This window comes from Elephantulus edwardii, unplaced genomic scaffold (assembly GCF_000299155.1).
Source record: "Elephantulus edwardii isolate Elephantulus edwardi_28Jun2011 unplaced genomic scaffold, EleEdw1.0 scaffold00017, whole genome shotgun sequence".
Classification (NCBI taxonomy): Eukaryota; Metazoa; Chordata; class Mammalia; order Macroscelidea; family Macroscelididae; genus Elephantulus; species Elephantulus edwardii.
This window is the reverse complement of record NW_006399767.1, coordinates 29,491,903-29,506,440: the sequence shown is the minus strand read 5'-3', so window position 1 is coordinate 29,506,440 and position 14,538 is coordinate 29,491,903. Positions and strand designations below refer to the sequence as shown.

At 47.5% G+C, this 14,538-nt stretch overlaps 2 protein-coding genes across 2 annotated transcripts in view; both read right to left on the bottom strand.

The window, feature by feature from the left end:
* The window catches only part of PSMB8 (proteasome (prosome, macropain) subunit, beta type, 8), a 5,086-nt gene extending 1,904 nt beyond the window's left edge, over positions 1–3,182 (bottom strand). The window contains exons 1-4 of the mRNA XM_006882106.1: positions 3,033–3,182; positions 2,205–2,352; positions 1,951–2,062; positions 401–530 (exon numbers count right to left, since the gene is read on the bottom strand). Coding sequence (XP_006882168.1) covers positions 401–530; positions 1,951–2,062; positions 2,205–2,352; positions 3,033–3,182 — 540 coding nt within the window. The remainder of the gene's footprint in view (positions 1–400; positions 531–1,950; positions 2,063–2,204; positions 2,353–3,032) is intronic.
* A 1,576-nt stretch (positions 3,183–4,758) lies between these two features.
* On the bottom strand, positions 4,759–14,481 carry TAP1 (transporter 1, ATP-binding cassette, sub-family B (MDR/TAP)). The gene is made up of 12 exons (XM_006882201.1): positions 14,370–14,481; positions 13,340–14,155; positions 12,721–12,841; positions 12,384–12,514; positions 11,377–11,582; positions 10,778–10,975; positions 9,866–9,994; positions 7,896–8,084; positions 7,006–7,179; positions 6,613–6,775; positions 5,975–6,111; positions 4,759–4,971 (listed from the first exon to the last, which is right to left on the bottom strand). Exons 1-12 carry the CDS (start codon positions 14,479–14,481, stop codon positions 4,759–4,761), a joined length of 2,589 nt encoding a protein of 862 aa, XP_006882263.1.
* Positions 14,482–14,538: the final 57 nt, after the last annotated feature.

Genomic DNA, 14,538 nt, shown 5'->3' with positions numbered 1-14,538 from the left:
AGGTATGGAGATAGGATGCATCCCTGGCGTACGCCCTTCCCAATTTTGAACCATGCTGTGTTCCCTTGCTCTGTTCTGACGACTGCCTCCTGGTCACTACTATGGATTATCGTGGGGATGGAAGATAACATTTTGGTAACAAACAGGACTTTGGGGAGAAAGAAAAGAATAATATGCTTAGAATAAACTGCTTTATCAAAAGAGGCAAGTCTACAAAATACATATAAACATGGCCCACATCTGGGCCAAAAATTGGCTCATGGATACACTGAAACAGCTCTGTAGCCAGCTGTTTTGTATGCCATAAGTCTTGTAGAAGAAGAAATGGGGTTGTAAAATGGAGAAAATATTCCCCATCCCTATAGAGGGGAACAAGGGGGAGTGGCAAGCACCCACCTACCTTCTTGTCCCAACCACAGATCATGCTGCCCATGGAGAGGCCCATGCCGCGGTACTGGCACATCATGTTGGAGAGCAGTTTGGAGGCTGCTGACACGGAGATGCGCTCCCCATTTCGAAGATAATACAGCCTGGGTGAGGACAACAGGGAATACTTAGAGCTGGCAGGGGAAGTTAGCATAAGGTAGTTTTCTAAGTCATATACTTGATGGGCAGGAAATCATTGAAAAGAGAAGCATTTGAAAGGAAGTATGTTGCAGAATTTAAGTGACTCTGGTGGCCTAGTGGATAGGGAGCCTTGCTGCTCACCCAAAGGTGGTACCTCCCTGACAGTTCAAATCCACCAGCAGCTCCTCAGGACCAAGATGGGCCATCTCCTCCTGTGTGATTTGCAACCTCTGAAAATCCTCCGGAGTGTCAGCTATTAGTCCGTTCCAACTCGACAGCAAATGAGTTGTTTGAAGGAGCTCTGATACTGGAGTGTATGTAGTATGTGTTGCATTGCTAACCAGATGGTGATCAGTTCAAAGCTACCAGTTGTTCTGCAAAGGGAGGTGGGCAATCTCCTTCCATAAGTATGTACAACCTCAGAAACCCAATAAAGGGTCACTATGAGGCAGAACAGACTCAAAAGTAGTGAGCTGGGTTTTGGTTTGAAGGACCAGGTTATCAGGGGAATCCAGGCCCTGGAGAAAACCGTCATGGTTGGTGGAGAGTCAGCTAAAGGGAGGGGGGAAAGGAAGACCCTCAGTGAAATGAATTGACATAAAAGCTGCAAGAGCAAAACGCCACAGCAGCAATTGTGAGCATGACAGAGGACAGGGCAAGGTTTCAGGGTTTCACTCTATTGTACACAGGGTCATTATGAGGTGGAGTCATCAGCAACAACAAAATTATTGGGAAGATATTTGAAACTTAAAACCCTTAAAGTATAAAGAGAGTTTCCAGAGGCATGTTGTTTAGTGGATGCCACTCCTACTATGAGTCCAGCTCGACTTGACAGCAATCATCAACAACAAAGCATTAAAAAGCAATTCTAACAAGTGACACTGCTAAGGTTGATGATGCCAGTGACAAATAACAACTCTTATTATCATTATTTGCTATAAAGTCAAATATGACTCATAGCAACACTATAAACAATAGAACTGAATCCTGTCCTATCCTGTGTCAACCTCACAATCTCTGACACACTCAAGCCCATTGCTGCAATCACTGTGTCAATCCACCTGGTTGAGGGTCTTCCTCTGCTTTGCTGTCCCTTCAGAAGCTTTCCACACAGGATATCCTTTTCCAAAGAATAATCTCTCCTAGCAACATGCCCAAAGTATATGAGATCAAGTTTCACCATTCTTGCTTCTGAGGAGTGATCTGGATTCACCCTCTCCACGTGATAAATACCACTAGGTCACCAGAGCTCCCTAAGTGATAAATCACTGATGATATTATCTGACTTCTTGATAGGCACCAAGGCTGGTGGAGCAGCAGTGCTCTTGGGCATTCAGGAATTGACCATGAGGGGCAGAAAGGGAGATGTGAGGCCTTGCTCACCTGCATTCCTTGGCCAGCAGGCGCTCCCAGTACTGACAGTCAGCAGCACAGCCTGACATGGTGCCAAGTAGGTAAGGGTTAATCTCAATCACCTTGTTCACCTGTAAGGTGGCTGGAAGAACAGAGTTTTCAAAGGACAATGGTCCCACAGCTCTCCCTGTGTGTCTTAAGTCAGTACTAGTTTCCATTTGCTGCAGATGTTGGGCTCCTGCTGAGTAGGAACCCGGAATCATGTCGGTAGAGCACACACTCACCAATGTAGCTCCCAGCAGAGGCCCGGGAATCCACTGCCACGATCACTCCGTGCTGGAACTTGAAGGCTAGCGTGGTGGTGCCATGGGCCATCTCAATCTGAACATTCCTTTCTTTGTCCCCACACAGGGACTGGAAGAATTCCACCGGCTGAGGAAAGATTAGAGAATGGGGCACTGAAAACTTTCTTGGTGAGAGGCTCCAGGAATAAGTTTTGAAGAATATGGCGGGGGTGAGTTGATACGGTGAAGTTTCCCCACCATCAATAAGTGTAAACGTTAAAAACAGTTCTCCAAGAGGAAATGGCCAGGAAGAAGGAAAAGAGGAGGCGCACCACACCAAGAATCAAAGGGTGATTTTAATGTTATTCTCCACACACAGTTCATTTATATGTGCGTTCATTAATAACATCCCCTTTCTACAGAAGAGCAGTCTGAGGTCTAGGCTGAATAAATGACCTGATCCAAGCCATACAACAGCGGTTTGCCAAGGCAGACCAAGCGAACCTCCCAAGTTCATAGGTTTCCAAGCCATAAGATAAGCCTTGAAAAAGACTTCGTGATTTGTGTGCGGTGGGGGGAAAGGGCACTAAGTCTAGCCTTTGCCTGGGAGAGCCCCCACCCCAAATCTTTGCCCATCCCCGAATGTACATTTCCGAACCCTCAGGGAATCGGTAACTCCCCTCCCCAGTCCCACGTGGCTTCTTCCTGGGATCTGAGCCTGGACGTTGCTTTCTGGACCCTGTAAAATGCCCCCCAGCGCCAATCTCCCTGCTGGACTATCTTAAAATAGCCCCTCACATCCTCCCGGGATGCCCAAAGAGTCCCAACCTGCATTCCCCGTGGGAGGGCGAACTCCGGAGATTGCATAGAGAAACTGTAGTGTCCGGGGTCCAAGCAGTGCCTGGCGCTGCCGGCGCCTGGGAGCGCCCAGTCCTCGCGCTGCCCTCGGGGGACTCCGCACACATCCAGAAGCGCCATGATCGCACACGCACCGAGATCTGTCGGTTCTCGGAGGAGGAAGTGAAAGCGAAAGCCTCAGTCCGAAGGGGAGGGAGCCAGAATTGCCCCCTCCCTTCACACCCCCCTGCCCTTTCTGTAAAGAGCCCAGTGATTGTCAAAGGGCCTGGAACATGATGTTGGAGGCAGGTTTCTGAGCTCTGGCTTCGTGGAGGTAGAGGAAATGACTGTCAGCACACAGGGATAGGGGTCGCATCTTCTAAAGCCTGGCCTTGCAGCTGAAAGCAGGCGGTCCGGGAGCCCTTCCACACAGGGAGCCAGTGGGTTCTTGATGGTGGGTTGTCAGGTGTCTGAAGTAGACTAGACTCACAGGGACCCTCTGAACAAGACGGAGCCCTGCCCTGCCCTGCTCCATGCTCAAGGCTGCAGTCACCAGCTCTGTCCATCCCCTATCTTTCGCTCATCTTCTGCCTTTCCCAAAAGGGCTCTTAAAAAGATGATTTCATAAAAGTAGGGGACTTGAGTTGAAAGGACAGGTCTTGGGGCAAAGGGATGCACCAAGAAGAAGGGGGAATCTGTCAAGTTTTTGACGTGTTCCTCATAGGGCGCCTCCCTGTTCAACGATCTCTCCAACCTGTGGCCACCCCACAAAGGACAAGCTCTTTCTGCCCGCCTCCTCTCTGGCTTCCTCCTCACTAGGCTAAAGGCAGCTCTTTTAACGCTTTTCAACTCCGCCTCCTTCTGCAACCTGCTTTGAACTGATCTGCCTAGCAATTGCTAACGTCACACAACCATGGCCCTCGCTGAATGGAAGGGAAAGGAATCGCCACGCCTCCCATTCAGAGATTAGTCCTCCGGGGGAAGTAACATCGGAGCTCGGAGAGCGCTGCAAGGACTTCTGCCGGTGAGGTGGTGAAGGGTGAGGCCTCGCTCACCCTCCCCCTCCCCACCAGGAAGTTCATGGTTCTAACCGCAGCGGCTGGTACCCTGGAAGGTGCTGTCTGGAGCCTTGCTCCTGTTTGGGAGTTTGCGAGGTGGAGGAGGAAACCATAGGATGTAGAACATGAAAGGAGAGAAGATGCTGCCCTTTGGGCTGTGAAACACAGAGAACACTAAAGGAGAGAGACAAGAATTCCCTGAAAAGTAAGCTGCAAAGCTATTACGCCGTTAAGTGCCACAGAAACACACCGGAAACCACAGTACAAAATACCCGTTTTATTATACATATCAAGAATTCACAGGTTAAAACAGCTTAACTCTTTGCTCTACTAGAAAGGAGCCGAGTTCCCCTTTCTGCATATTCTGAGTGTCTCTTTTCATTTGTCAGAGTGCCATCAACCCTGGCCTAAATCTATTCACACTAAGTCATAAACCCTGGGTTTGCAGTCCAATCTGCATTATGAAGAAGTGCTTTGAGAGAAAACTTAGTAACACTCATGGCAGAATTTCAGGTATCATCAAGGGGTTATATTTCAGGACGTAACATCTTCTCGAAGCAGCTGCCTACTCTGCCATTGGTCCTCTTTGTTCCCAAATTCTCCATCAGAAAGAGAAGAGGGAAAAGAAGGAAGCTAGAGTGTATAAAGTCCATGATTTCTCAATTAGGAGCCCCTGGCCCCCCAGGAGCCTGTACCATGGTCCAGTAGCGTCCTCTCTTCTCCATGAGCTGTTCATGGGTTCCTGCCTCACGGATGATGCCCTCTTCCAGAAAGAGGATTTGGTGAGCTTGCTCCACCAAACTTAGACGCTGAGTGATGAGAAGCACTGAACGAGAATACCGATGGAGGCTTTTGTAGAGGAGATTCTCCACCTGAGAAAAGACAAAGACTCGGTCAGAGCTGGAGGTGATGCAGAACACTGATGCGCAGGACTGTATAAGCTGTGTTTCCAGGGCCAGGGCAGACCTCATAAGACCACAGCTACCTCTGCTAGCAACCTTGGAGAGATCAAAGGTTTCTATTCTGAGTGCTTCTCTGCGAAATCTTTGTTTTGTTAGGGAATAAATTCATACATTGTGGCAAAAAAATGAGCTAAAAGAGAGTCTCATGGCAAAACCCAAAAAAAGAAGGAAGGGTGAAGGTGATGAGTAGTTTCTCTACTGGCCATGAACTTTTATATTCTAGCCATAAATTTTTATATTCTATTTTAAGGTTATATGACTTAATGGTTAAAAGCATGAGCACTTAAATCAAGCAGACCTGACTTCATCCCGCCGCACAGCTGCTGTATGACATTGAGCAAGGTAGTCAACCTTTCTCAGCCTCTATTTTGTCCTCTGCATAACACAGATTACAATACTCAGATCACAGCAGTTTGTGATGACTACACAAGTGAGCCTGTACATGTAAAGGGTCTGGTGTCTTATACGACACCTATAAAAAGCTCAGTTAATTTTGGTTCATATTATTAGGATACTCTTCCATTATGCTTGACTTCAAAGATTCAGCACTATTACACAGTCTCTTTTAATTGTTTGTAGGTGGTCTGAGCAAAGGCTAATAGGAACTGGGTGATCTGGAGAAGCTAAGGGGACTAATAAAATTGCAAGGACAGGTTTGGATAATTATGATGTTAAAATGACTAACATAGGATGAATAAAAGAAGAAAGATATTAAGGAGCTCTGGTGGCCCGGTGGCAAGAAGCTGAACTCTAATCCCAGAGGTACGTGGTTTGAATCCACCAGGTGCTCTGCTGGAGAAGGAGGGGCAATCTCCTCCTGTGCCAGTCAGATCCGATTTGACCATACACACACAAAAAATCATAAAATATTTAAAAAAAGATATGGTGGGAAACGGGCATTAAGATGACTCACTCGTGACTGATTTTCTGCATCCAGGGCACTGGTGGCATCATCCAGGATAAGTACATGTGGATTCCGGATCAGTGCTCGGGCCAAGGCTATGGCCTGTCGCTGACCCCCTGATAATTGACCCCCAGACTCACCTACCTCTGTAGAGACAAGAGCCAAGGTCATGCTTGAATACACACACAAGCACACTCATCCCCCACTAACAAAGAAGGTTTGGGAAAGGTGAATGATGTTATAAACATGAAGGGGCCATAGAAAAAAGAGCTTTTAGTAATTCTAAGTTGATGTCACTGGAGTAGGAGGAACAAAAAAATGAAAGCAAGATTGTTGGTGTTTCAGTAAAGGTCATGGTACTTATTCCTTTTACATACTTCAGGCGTGTTGCTTGGAGAGGATATTGCCTGGAGGACATCATTCTTGGAAAGGTGGAGGATCAGTGAAGGAGAGGAAGACCCTCAACCAGGTGGACTGACACAATGACTGCTGCAATGGGCTCTAGTGTGCCAGGAAATGAGAGGAAGGCACAGGATAGGACAGGGTTCAGATCTATTGTTTGTAGTTTCGCTATGGGCCGTACTCTACTTGACGGTACTTAACAGCAACAACTACAGTGTTTCAATTAAGAGATAAGGAGAGAGTACCTGTGTCATAGCCCTGAGAAAGCTCAGAGATGAAACTATGAGCTCCAGACTCATTTGCGGCAGCTATGATTTCCTCCATATTTGGCTCCTGAGTCAGGCCATAGGCAATATTTTCTCGGATGCTTCTTCCAAATAGCTGTGGCTCTTGTCCCACTGCAACCACCTAGCATGAAATATGGTCAATATTCATAACAAGGGCTGCAGGAAGACAGAGTGTTGAAGACTCAAAATCTTTATTGAAAGCATATTACAAAATCACACTCCTTCACCCTGCTGATATCCCTTATCACTCACTACCCAAGATCTCCCACCCTTCCTTAACCTGCCTTTCAGAATGCTCGGTGAAAATTATCTTCTTCCTTGATACTCCTCCTAAGCCATCTTTTTCCTCACCTGTCTGTGCAGGTAGCGGTGCTCATATTGGGAAAGGGGCTCGCCCCCCAGCAGCAGGTGACCCTTTGCGGGCTGGTACAGGTTCTGCAGCAGAGCAGCCACTGTGCTTTTCCCAGAGCCATTGGGCCCCACGAGTGCAGTCACCTCGCCAGGACGAAGGGTGAATGTCAGCCCCTGAAGACCACCAGAAAGTCACACAGTGAGAGACAGACTGAAGCCCCTAATCTTGGGACTGCCTATGTCATGTTACATAACACAATAACTTACCTAAGAGAAGAAAGGGGGGAAATGGAAAAATATGACACTCTAAAGAATAGAGATAATTGTTGTTCTTAGGTGCTGTCCAACCAAATTATGACTCATAGTGACCCTATGAACACTAATTTGAAACCCTGCCCTACTCTGCACTATCATCTCCATCTCTTCCATGCTCAAGTCCACTGTTGCAGTCACTATGTCAATCCATCTTGTTAAGGGTCTACCTCTCTTTCATTAACCCTTGACTCTTCCCAGCATGGTGATGGAATATTAGCTAGGACTAAGCACCACTGTGTCAGATACCACCAGAGGACCGGTGGGGGTGGGGAGGGATCACATTCCAGCATGAAAAATAAAAGGAAAGATGGATGAACAGAGAAAGATATTTTCCTGCAGTAATTCCCAGAATGTAAGAGCCTTCCCCTTGAGAGTCTCTTCTTCTACTCTCCTTGGAAGTCCAACCTTGCTCTTGAATTTGGGTTAGCTTTGTGGAGAAGATGGTGCATATTTGCCTTCAAAGAGTTAAAAAGCCTCTGCACTTGGTATTGAATAAGCTAAGCGCAGACAAAAAAAATTGCAAGGAGTTGACACTAGAGTGGAGACGGTGGGATATAGGTGTGGGTAATTTGTACCTTTAACACTGGAATATCTGGCTGAGTTGGGTAGGCAAAGTGTACATCTTGAAACTGGACATGACCTTCCAAGTTTAAGGAAGACAAATGGCCACTGGCTGGGCAGCAAGGGATCCGGTCTAGGTATTCAAATATTTTCTCTGAGGAGCCCACAGCCTTCTGTACAGTGGGGTAGTGAGAGAGCAGAACCTGGAGGGTAAACATAAACACCAACAAAGAGGTGGTGGTGGTTGTTGTTATGTGCCATTGAGTCACTTGCGACTCATAGCGACCCTATGTACAAGAGCCCTAAACACCGTTTTATTCTGTGCCAACCTAGCCATCTCAAACGTGCTCATTCCTACCACTCCAGTCACAGAATCAATCCATCTCATCAAAGGTCTTCCTCTCCTTCGCCGCCCCTCCAGTCTGCCAAACATGATGTCCCCCTTCCAAGGACCAGCCCCTCCTTGCAACATGCCCAAAGTATGTCAGACGAAGCTTCAGAATCCTTGACTCCAAGGAGCATGCTGGCTTCACCTTCTCCAGGACAAACCTGTTTGTTCTCCTAGAAGTTCATGGTATAGTTAATACTCTTCTCTAGCACCACAGCTTAAAGGCATCAACTCTCTTTCTATCGTCCCTATTCACTGTACAACTCTCTGATGCATAGCACACAATTGTGAAGACTGTAGCCTGGATCAGGCACACCTTAGTCTCCAGCCTGACATCATTGCTCTTCAGTACTCTTGAGAGATCCCTCACAGCTGACTTTCCCTGATGTAATTCGTCTCCTGACTTCCTGGCTGCTATTACCAAGAGTGTTGACTGTGGAGCCAAGTAAATAAAACTTAACTATCTCAATCTCTTCACCATCTATACTGATGCTCCCAATTGGCCCAGTGGTAAGAATCTTTGTTTTCTTGATGTTGAGCTTCAATCCATATTGAAGGCTGCAGTCTGTGACTTTCTGTAGCAAGCGCTTCAGGTCCTCCTCAGTTTCAGCGAGCAGGGTTGTGTCATCTCCATAACGCAGGTTGTTGATAACTCTTCCACCAATCCTAATGTAACATTCCTCCTTGTACAGCTCAGCATCTCAGATGATCTGTTCTGCATACAGATTGAAAAGGTATGGAGACAGAATACATCCCTGACGGACCCCCTTCTTGATTTTGAGCCATGTAGTGTCTCCTTGCTCTGATCTGATGACTGCCTCTTGGTCCAAGTATAGGTTTCGCATTAGCACAATCAAATGTTCTGGGATTCCCATTCTTCTAAGAGTCAGCCACAGCTTGTAATGATCCACACAGTCAAAAGCCTTTGCATAGTCAATGAAGCACAGATAGACATTCTTCTGGTATTCTCTGCTTTCTGCCAAGATGCATCTAATATTAGCTGTAATATCCCTAGTAGCACAACCTCTTCTAAATCCAGCCTATACATCTAGCAGTTCTCTGTTGACATATTGTTCCAAACGTTTTTTAACCATTTTCAGCAGAAATCTTGCTTGCATGTGATATTAATGATATTGTTCAATAATTTCTGCACTCTGTTGGGTTACCTTTCTTTGGAATGGGAACAAATACTGATCTCTTCCAGTCAGTCGGCCAGCTGGCTGTCCTCCAGATTTCTTGGCACAACTCAGTGAGCACATCTAGGGCAGTGTCTGTTTGTTGAAACATGTCAATTGGTATGCCATCAACTCCTGGAGGCTTGTTTTTTGCCAATTCCTTCAGAGCAATTTGAACTTCCTCCTTCATCACCATATGCTCTTGCTCATATGTTATTTCATGAAATTCTCCTGTGTCAGCCAATGCCTTCTGATACAGTGACTCTGTACTCCTTTGTGGCGTGATTTAATCTGCTTTTAATATTATGTGATAAGAAGGATCAAAAATGGAAGGAAAGGGGTATAAACTATAATGGGACGAATAGTAATGGGATAGGGAAGAGAAAGAGTTGGAGAGTGAAACTGGAGGAACAAACCTCACCTCAACAGCTGTGGTGAACTGGATCTGGTAGAGAACAAATGCAACTAGGGTCCCACTGCTCAAAGTACTGCTTGTCACCAGCCGCCCACCCATGTACAGGATTGCCACTTTCAGCAACATCCCTGATATCTGTGGAGAGATCAGAGAGAAAGAGGGCTGCAGGAGCAAGATATAAGAAAGGGCATAAAAAGCCAGAGTTCTTAGGAATAAGGAAATATAATCCCTTTTTCCACGGAGTAGCAGCCAGCTTAATAGGTTGAAGGGAAAAATGAGACAGAGATCCCATAGAGACAGGTTAAAATACTCTTCATAGAAGTCATCACCTATGTTCAGGGAGCATTTTACTCTTCACAAAAGTCTTGCATGAATGTTATGTCATTAAATATTCATATCAAGACGTTGATATAAAGCGATAGAGTCATTACTCTAATTTTTTAAAGTAAGGAAACAAACTTAGAGAAGATAAGTTACTTGTCGATTCTCCTAGAGCTGGTAAGTGGCAACAGCAAGACGGGAGCTCTTGACTGCTGGTCTCGCTCTTTTCTCCCTACATTTCAGGTCCTCATTATTAGCTTCTAATTATCCTGGCTTTCACTAACATGGCCACACTGTTCCAGCATGAAACAGGCCCACGTGGAGGGATTTATGGCACATTGAGCCTCCCCGAGAGGCAAAGAAAGACTCAAGAACTAGAAGACACAACTCTCTCAAAGGGAGGCTGGGTAGCATATCTTAAAAAGGAGGAAAGGGTTAAAGACATTGAGTAGGGTAACTGCATCTCAGGTTGCTGGAATGAGAACATTGACACAACCATTTCCCAGTGAAAGAGAAGTTAGCAGCAAGGTCATGGGAAAAAGAATGGAATTAGTCATCTCAGGGAGAAGGAATGGGCATGCATGTCCAGGTGCTCACATTGGTGGTCCACGCGTTGACTGCATAGGCCAGTGCCTCTTGCTGGCTGACTGTCTTTATTTCCTGCAGCTTTTGTTTAAACCTCCGGTTCTCACCTTCTTCGTTGGCAAAGCTCCGGACTGTAGGCATAGCTGACAGAGCCTCAATGGCCACCTGGCTAGATTCTGCCAGATAATTCTGCACACGTACTGCCAGCAACTGTGGGTACATTGAAAGGAGATGTCACACAGGGATAGAAAGCCATAGCAGATCAAAGTATCTGAGTTATCTAAAAGGACCTATAAGTCAGAACAGGCAGATAGACAAATGAGAAAATAGGACATAGACATACCACCTCGAAACTAGTTAGATACAGGGTAGAAGTAATGACTCAGAAGTATTAGGGGTTACAATGTGGACACAAGTTCAAAGGGAAAAATACAGGGACTATCAAGGTCAATGAAGAGCAATCTCATGACAGATTATAAAGACAAGGAATGTAATGAAGACAGAAGGTATCAGGCAAAGTTGTACTAAAAAAGTTTTAAAGAAACTGAGTTATCCAGGTCTGAGAGACAAAATTTCCATGTGTAATAGGTTGGCCAACTTCTTGAACATACCTTGTACCATTTTCCCAGCTCCTTAGGCAGAACGGAAAGCAGAGGCAGGGCAACCAAGGTGACCATGGTGAGGGACACTGAGCCCCAGAGCATGAGCCCCAAGAGGCACAACCCTCGTACCAGGTACCACATCAACAGGTTCAGTTCCTTACTCAGCGACTCACTCAAGGTGGTTGTGTCCTCCGTGACTCGGGATGTGATGGCACCTGCCAAAGGTGGGGAGGAGAATGTGGGACAAATAAGATAGGTTCAGAGTGGTAAGATGGGATAAGGAAAAAAATCCAGGGTGTCAGAAGTAGGGGTGTGGAGTATGAGGACATAAGGGAATCTCAATGCATAGAGAAATGAGTATTAGAGCTGAGAAGCTTGTCTACTGACTTTCATTTTAACTATGAGGAATTTAAAAAACAGATGAATTTGTTTCTCTGAAAGTTTTCCATTCCTTAAAGAACACATGTATCCTATGTATTGTTGCTGTTGTTTTTGTTATGAGTTGTGAAGTCCCACAGGCAGCAGAATTTAAGATGATTGTAAAATGGAGAGGAAAGGGGGTGGGGAAAATGATGCCTGTGACCAGCACTGCCCTGGGAATCAGGAGACAAAGGTTCTTACCCCAAGTTCTCTCAACCCCTCAGTGGCCCAAACAATTATCAACATTTTGGGTCTAGGCTTCAGTTTCCTTCTCTGGAATTTTAGGCACTGAGTCTCTATGATCTAAAAACTATCAGGTTTATAATTCTAGTTTTTACTTAAGGATAGATTTATGTGGGGAATCCTGAATGGGAATGCTAGGTTTTACGAAAGGGAGAAAAGAATAAATTTTGTTCAGACTAGAGACATACTAAGAATGAAAATAACAGATACACACACACACACACACACACACACACACACACCACACACACATATGGAAAAAGGAAGGGAAGTGTCAAATTAAAACTAGATATGGGTTAATAAGGGTATGGTTGTCATATGTGGATCTGTGACGAAAGAGTTTTGTAAGAAACCTGTTTTGTTCTGTTGGAAAAACTCTGTCTCTTGGCGAAGGACAGCCTGAAACACGTCTCCCTGCAGGCGGCTGTGCATGTGGCCCATGGTACTGTTATAGATCCCGTCACCCACGAACTCCAGAACTGCACTACAGAGAGAAAAAAAGATAAAGGTGAGTGTTGTGGGGAGAAGAGGGAGAGGTCTCAGGTATTGCTGCAGAAGTGGACACTGGAGCCGCTTCAACTTCTAATTCCTTATTTCTCTCCTTGTTAGGTGTATCTTGGCATTAACTAAGACTCACAAGTGATTCCATGAACAAGGTGTTTACCAAACTTCCACCCCCATCCCGCAGACCTGGCTATGGTGAGAACAGACATGAAAGTTATGTTTTGGGTGAAGGCTGAGGCTGTGGCTTCGCCATCTTGCAGAATCCAGTCAGCAAGGCGGCCGGTAATGAATGGAATGGCCATCTCGCCTGGAGAGAGAGAGAAGGACTTGGTCAGTCACAAATATTAAGTCTTAGCAGGTCAACTCCAACTAGGCTGGCTCCAACCACATCCTCTTTGACCCTCACAGGAGCAAAGGCACAGAAAGAAGACCCTGAGAACTCCACACCTGAATAAGCTGCCCTGGAACTCACAACCCAACACACAGGGAACCCTCAGGACCAAAGAGGAAACTAACCTCTTCCTAAAAGTGAATATGCTGTGTCTCCAGAGGAAAAGACTTGCCCGCAGTCACCCAGTGAAGTAACGCCTGGGACAAGACTGGAGCCCTGATCCTCCCTCCCACCTGGCCTAGTGCTCTTCCTTTTTCCACACCCTGAGTCGTCTTCCCAACCTCTGAACCGGGTCTTCTTCTGCCTCATGCACATTTTCTAGAACTGACACCATCCTACCTCCTCACTAACCATTTATTCTTGATTTCTTTATCCGGGCCCCTTGTGTCCCAACACCCTGATCTCTGCCCTTACCAATACAGGAGAAGATCAAGAAGAGTAGAACAAGGGGGGAGCGGTATAGCGCCGGGCCGATGCAGCGTAGCAGTTGTCTGATTGCGTTGCCAGAGCTCCCCTGGTCGCTGGGCACCCACAGGCCCTCGACTTTGTGCCACAGGAAGGCTGCGGGCAGGGCCACTATGTAGCTGAGGACGAAGGCGTCAGGACGACTTGCCCAATACAGTAGTCTAGTGCTTTCAATGTCCCTGGGGTCGCCCCAGGAGCTCAGCTTCCGAAACAAGGCAAGTCCTGGCAGAGCCAAACCCAGCGCGGCCGCCAGGGGCTCCAAAGTAGCCAGCCAACTCCGGCCTCGTGCACTTTCGCTCTTGAAGACCCTGAGGACCCCACGCGCCACCAGCCACAGCACGGTCCAGCGGCCGAGTCCCAACATCCACACCCGGAGCAGTGGCAGCGAAGTGGGCACCTGGAGGAAGGCTAGGCTGGGCAGCGCGCACTGCAGCCATAGCCAGTCCGCGAGAAGCAGCAGCGTCGCCCCCAGCCACGCGCCGCAAGTCCCCGCAAGTCCCCTGAGGCACCTACAGGGAGCCGGGGACCCTGCGCTGGCCACTGGAGAGCTGGCCATTGGAGAGCAGGCTCTGTCGCTGGTCTCGTACTGACCCGGGCACCCCGGTGTCCCCGCGACACTGAATTCTGCTTCTGGTCGGCGTCTGTGGCCGAGCTCGCTCGCGCCAGGACCGCGGAGTGGCACAGGGAGTGGGCGCGGCCGGGGCGGAGCTGCAGGAAAGCCCCGAGCTGGCTGCGCCCCAACAGCGCGCTGACCATAAGAGCCACCTTTTAGGGGAAAGTGAAATCGAAAGCAGCCGCCACCGCGCTCGGTCGGTCCCCTTCCAAACGTAGCCAGCCCAGCCCCGAGTATTGGGGGGGTCTAAGCGTTTACATCAATTAGGAGGCTCCGGGGAGCAGCTCTGGCGCCCTATCTTCACGCATACTGGTCCCCCTAATTTTTTTTGCAACGAGGTATCTTTGCTGGGACTTTTCCACCTACCGCTCCAGGACTGGGCTCTTTCGTCACCTGTTGCCGGGCAGATCTGCGGCAGACAGGTTAGCGTCCCGGCGCGAAGTCTACCTAGAAGACTTGGGCGCCCCCTGGCGGGCATGGGGAAGGGGCGGGGCTGCAGTCTGGGCGCTGCGCGCTGTCCCAGGTTAGAAATCAG

Coding starts and splice junctions, on each gene's coding strand:
- TAP1 (XM_006882201.1), bottom strand. CDS start 14,481: ATGCCCGCCAGGGGGCGCCCAAGTCTTCTAGGTAGACTTCGCGCCGGG. Junction 12,842..13,339: donor CTTGATCTTCTCCTGTATTG/GTAAGGGCAGAG, acceptor CTCTCTCTCCAG/GCGAGATGGCCATTCCATTC. Junction 7,180..7,895: donor CAGATATTCCAGTGTTAAAG/GTACAAATTACC, acceptor GGTGGTCTTCAG/GGGCTGACATTCACCCTTCG.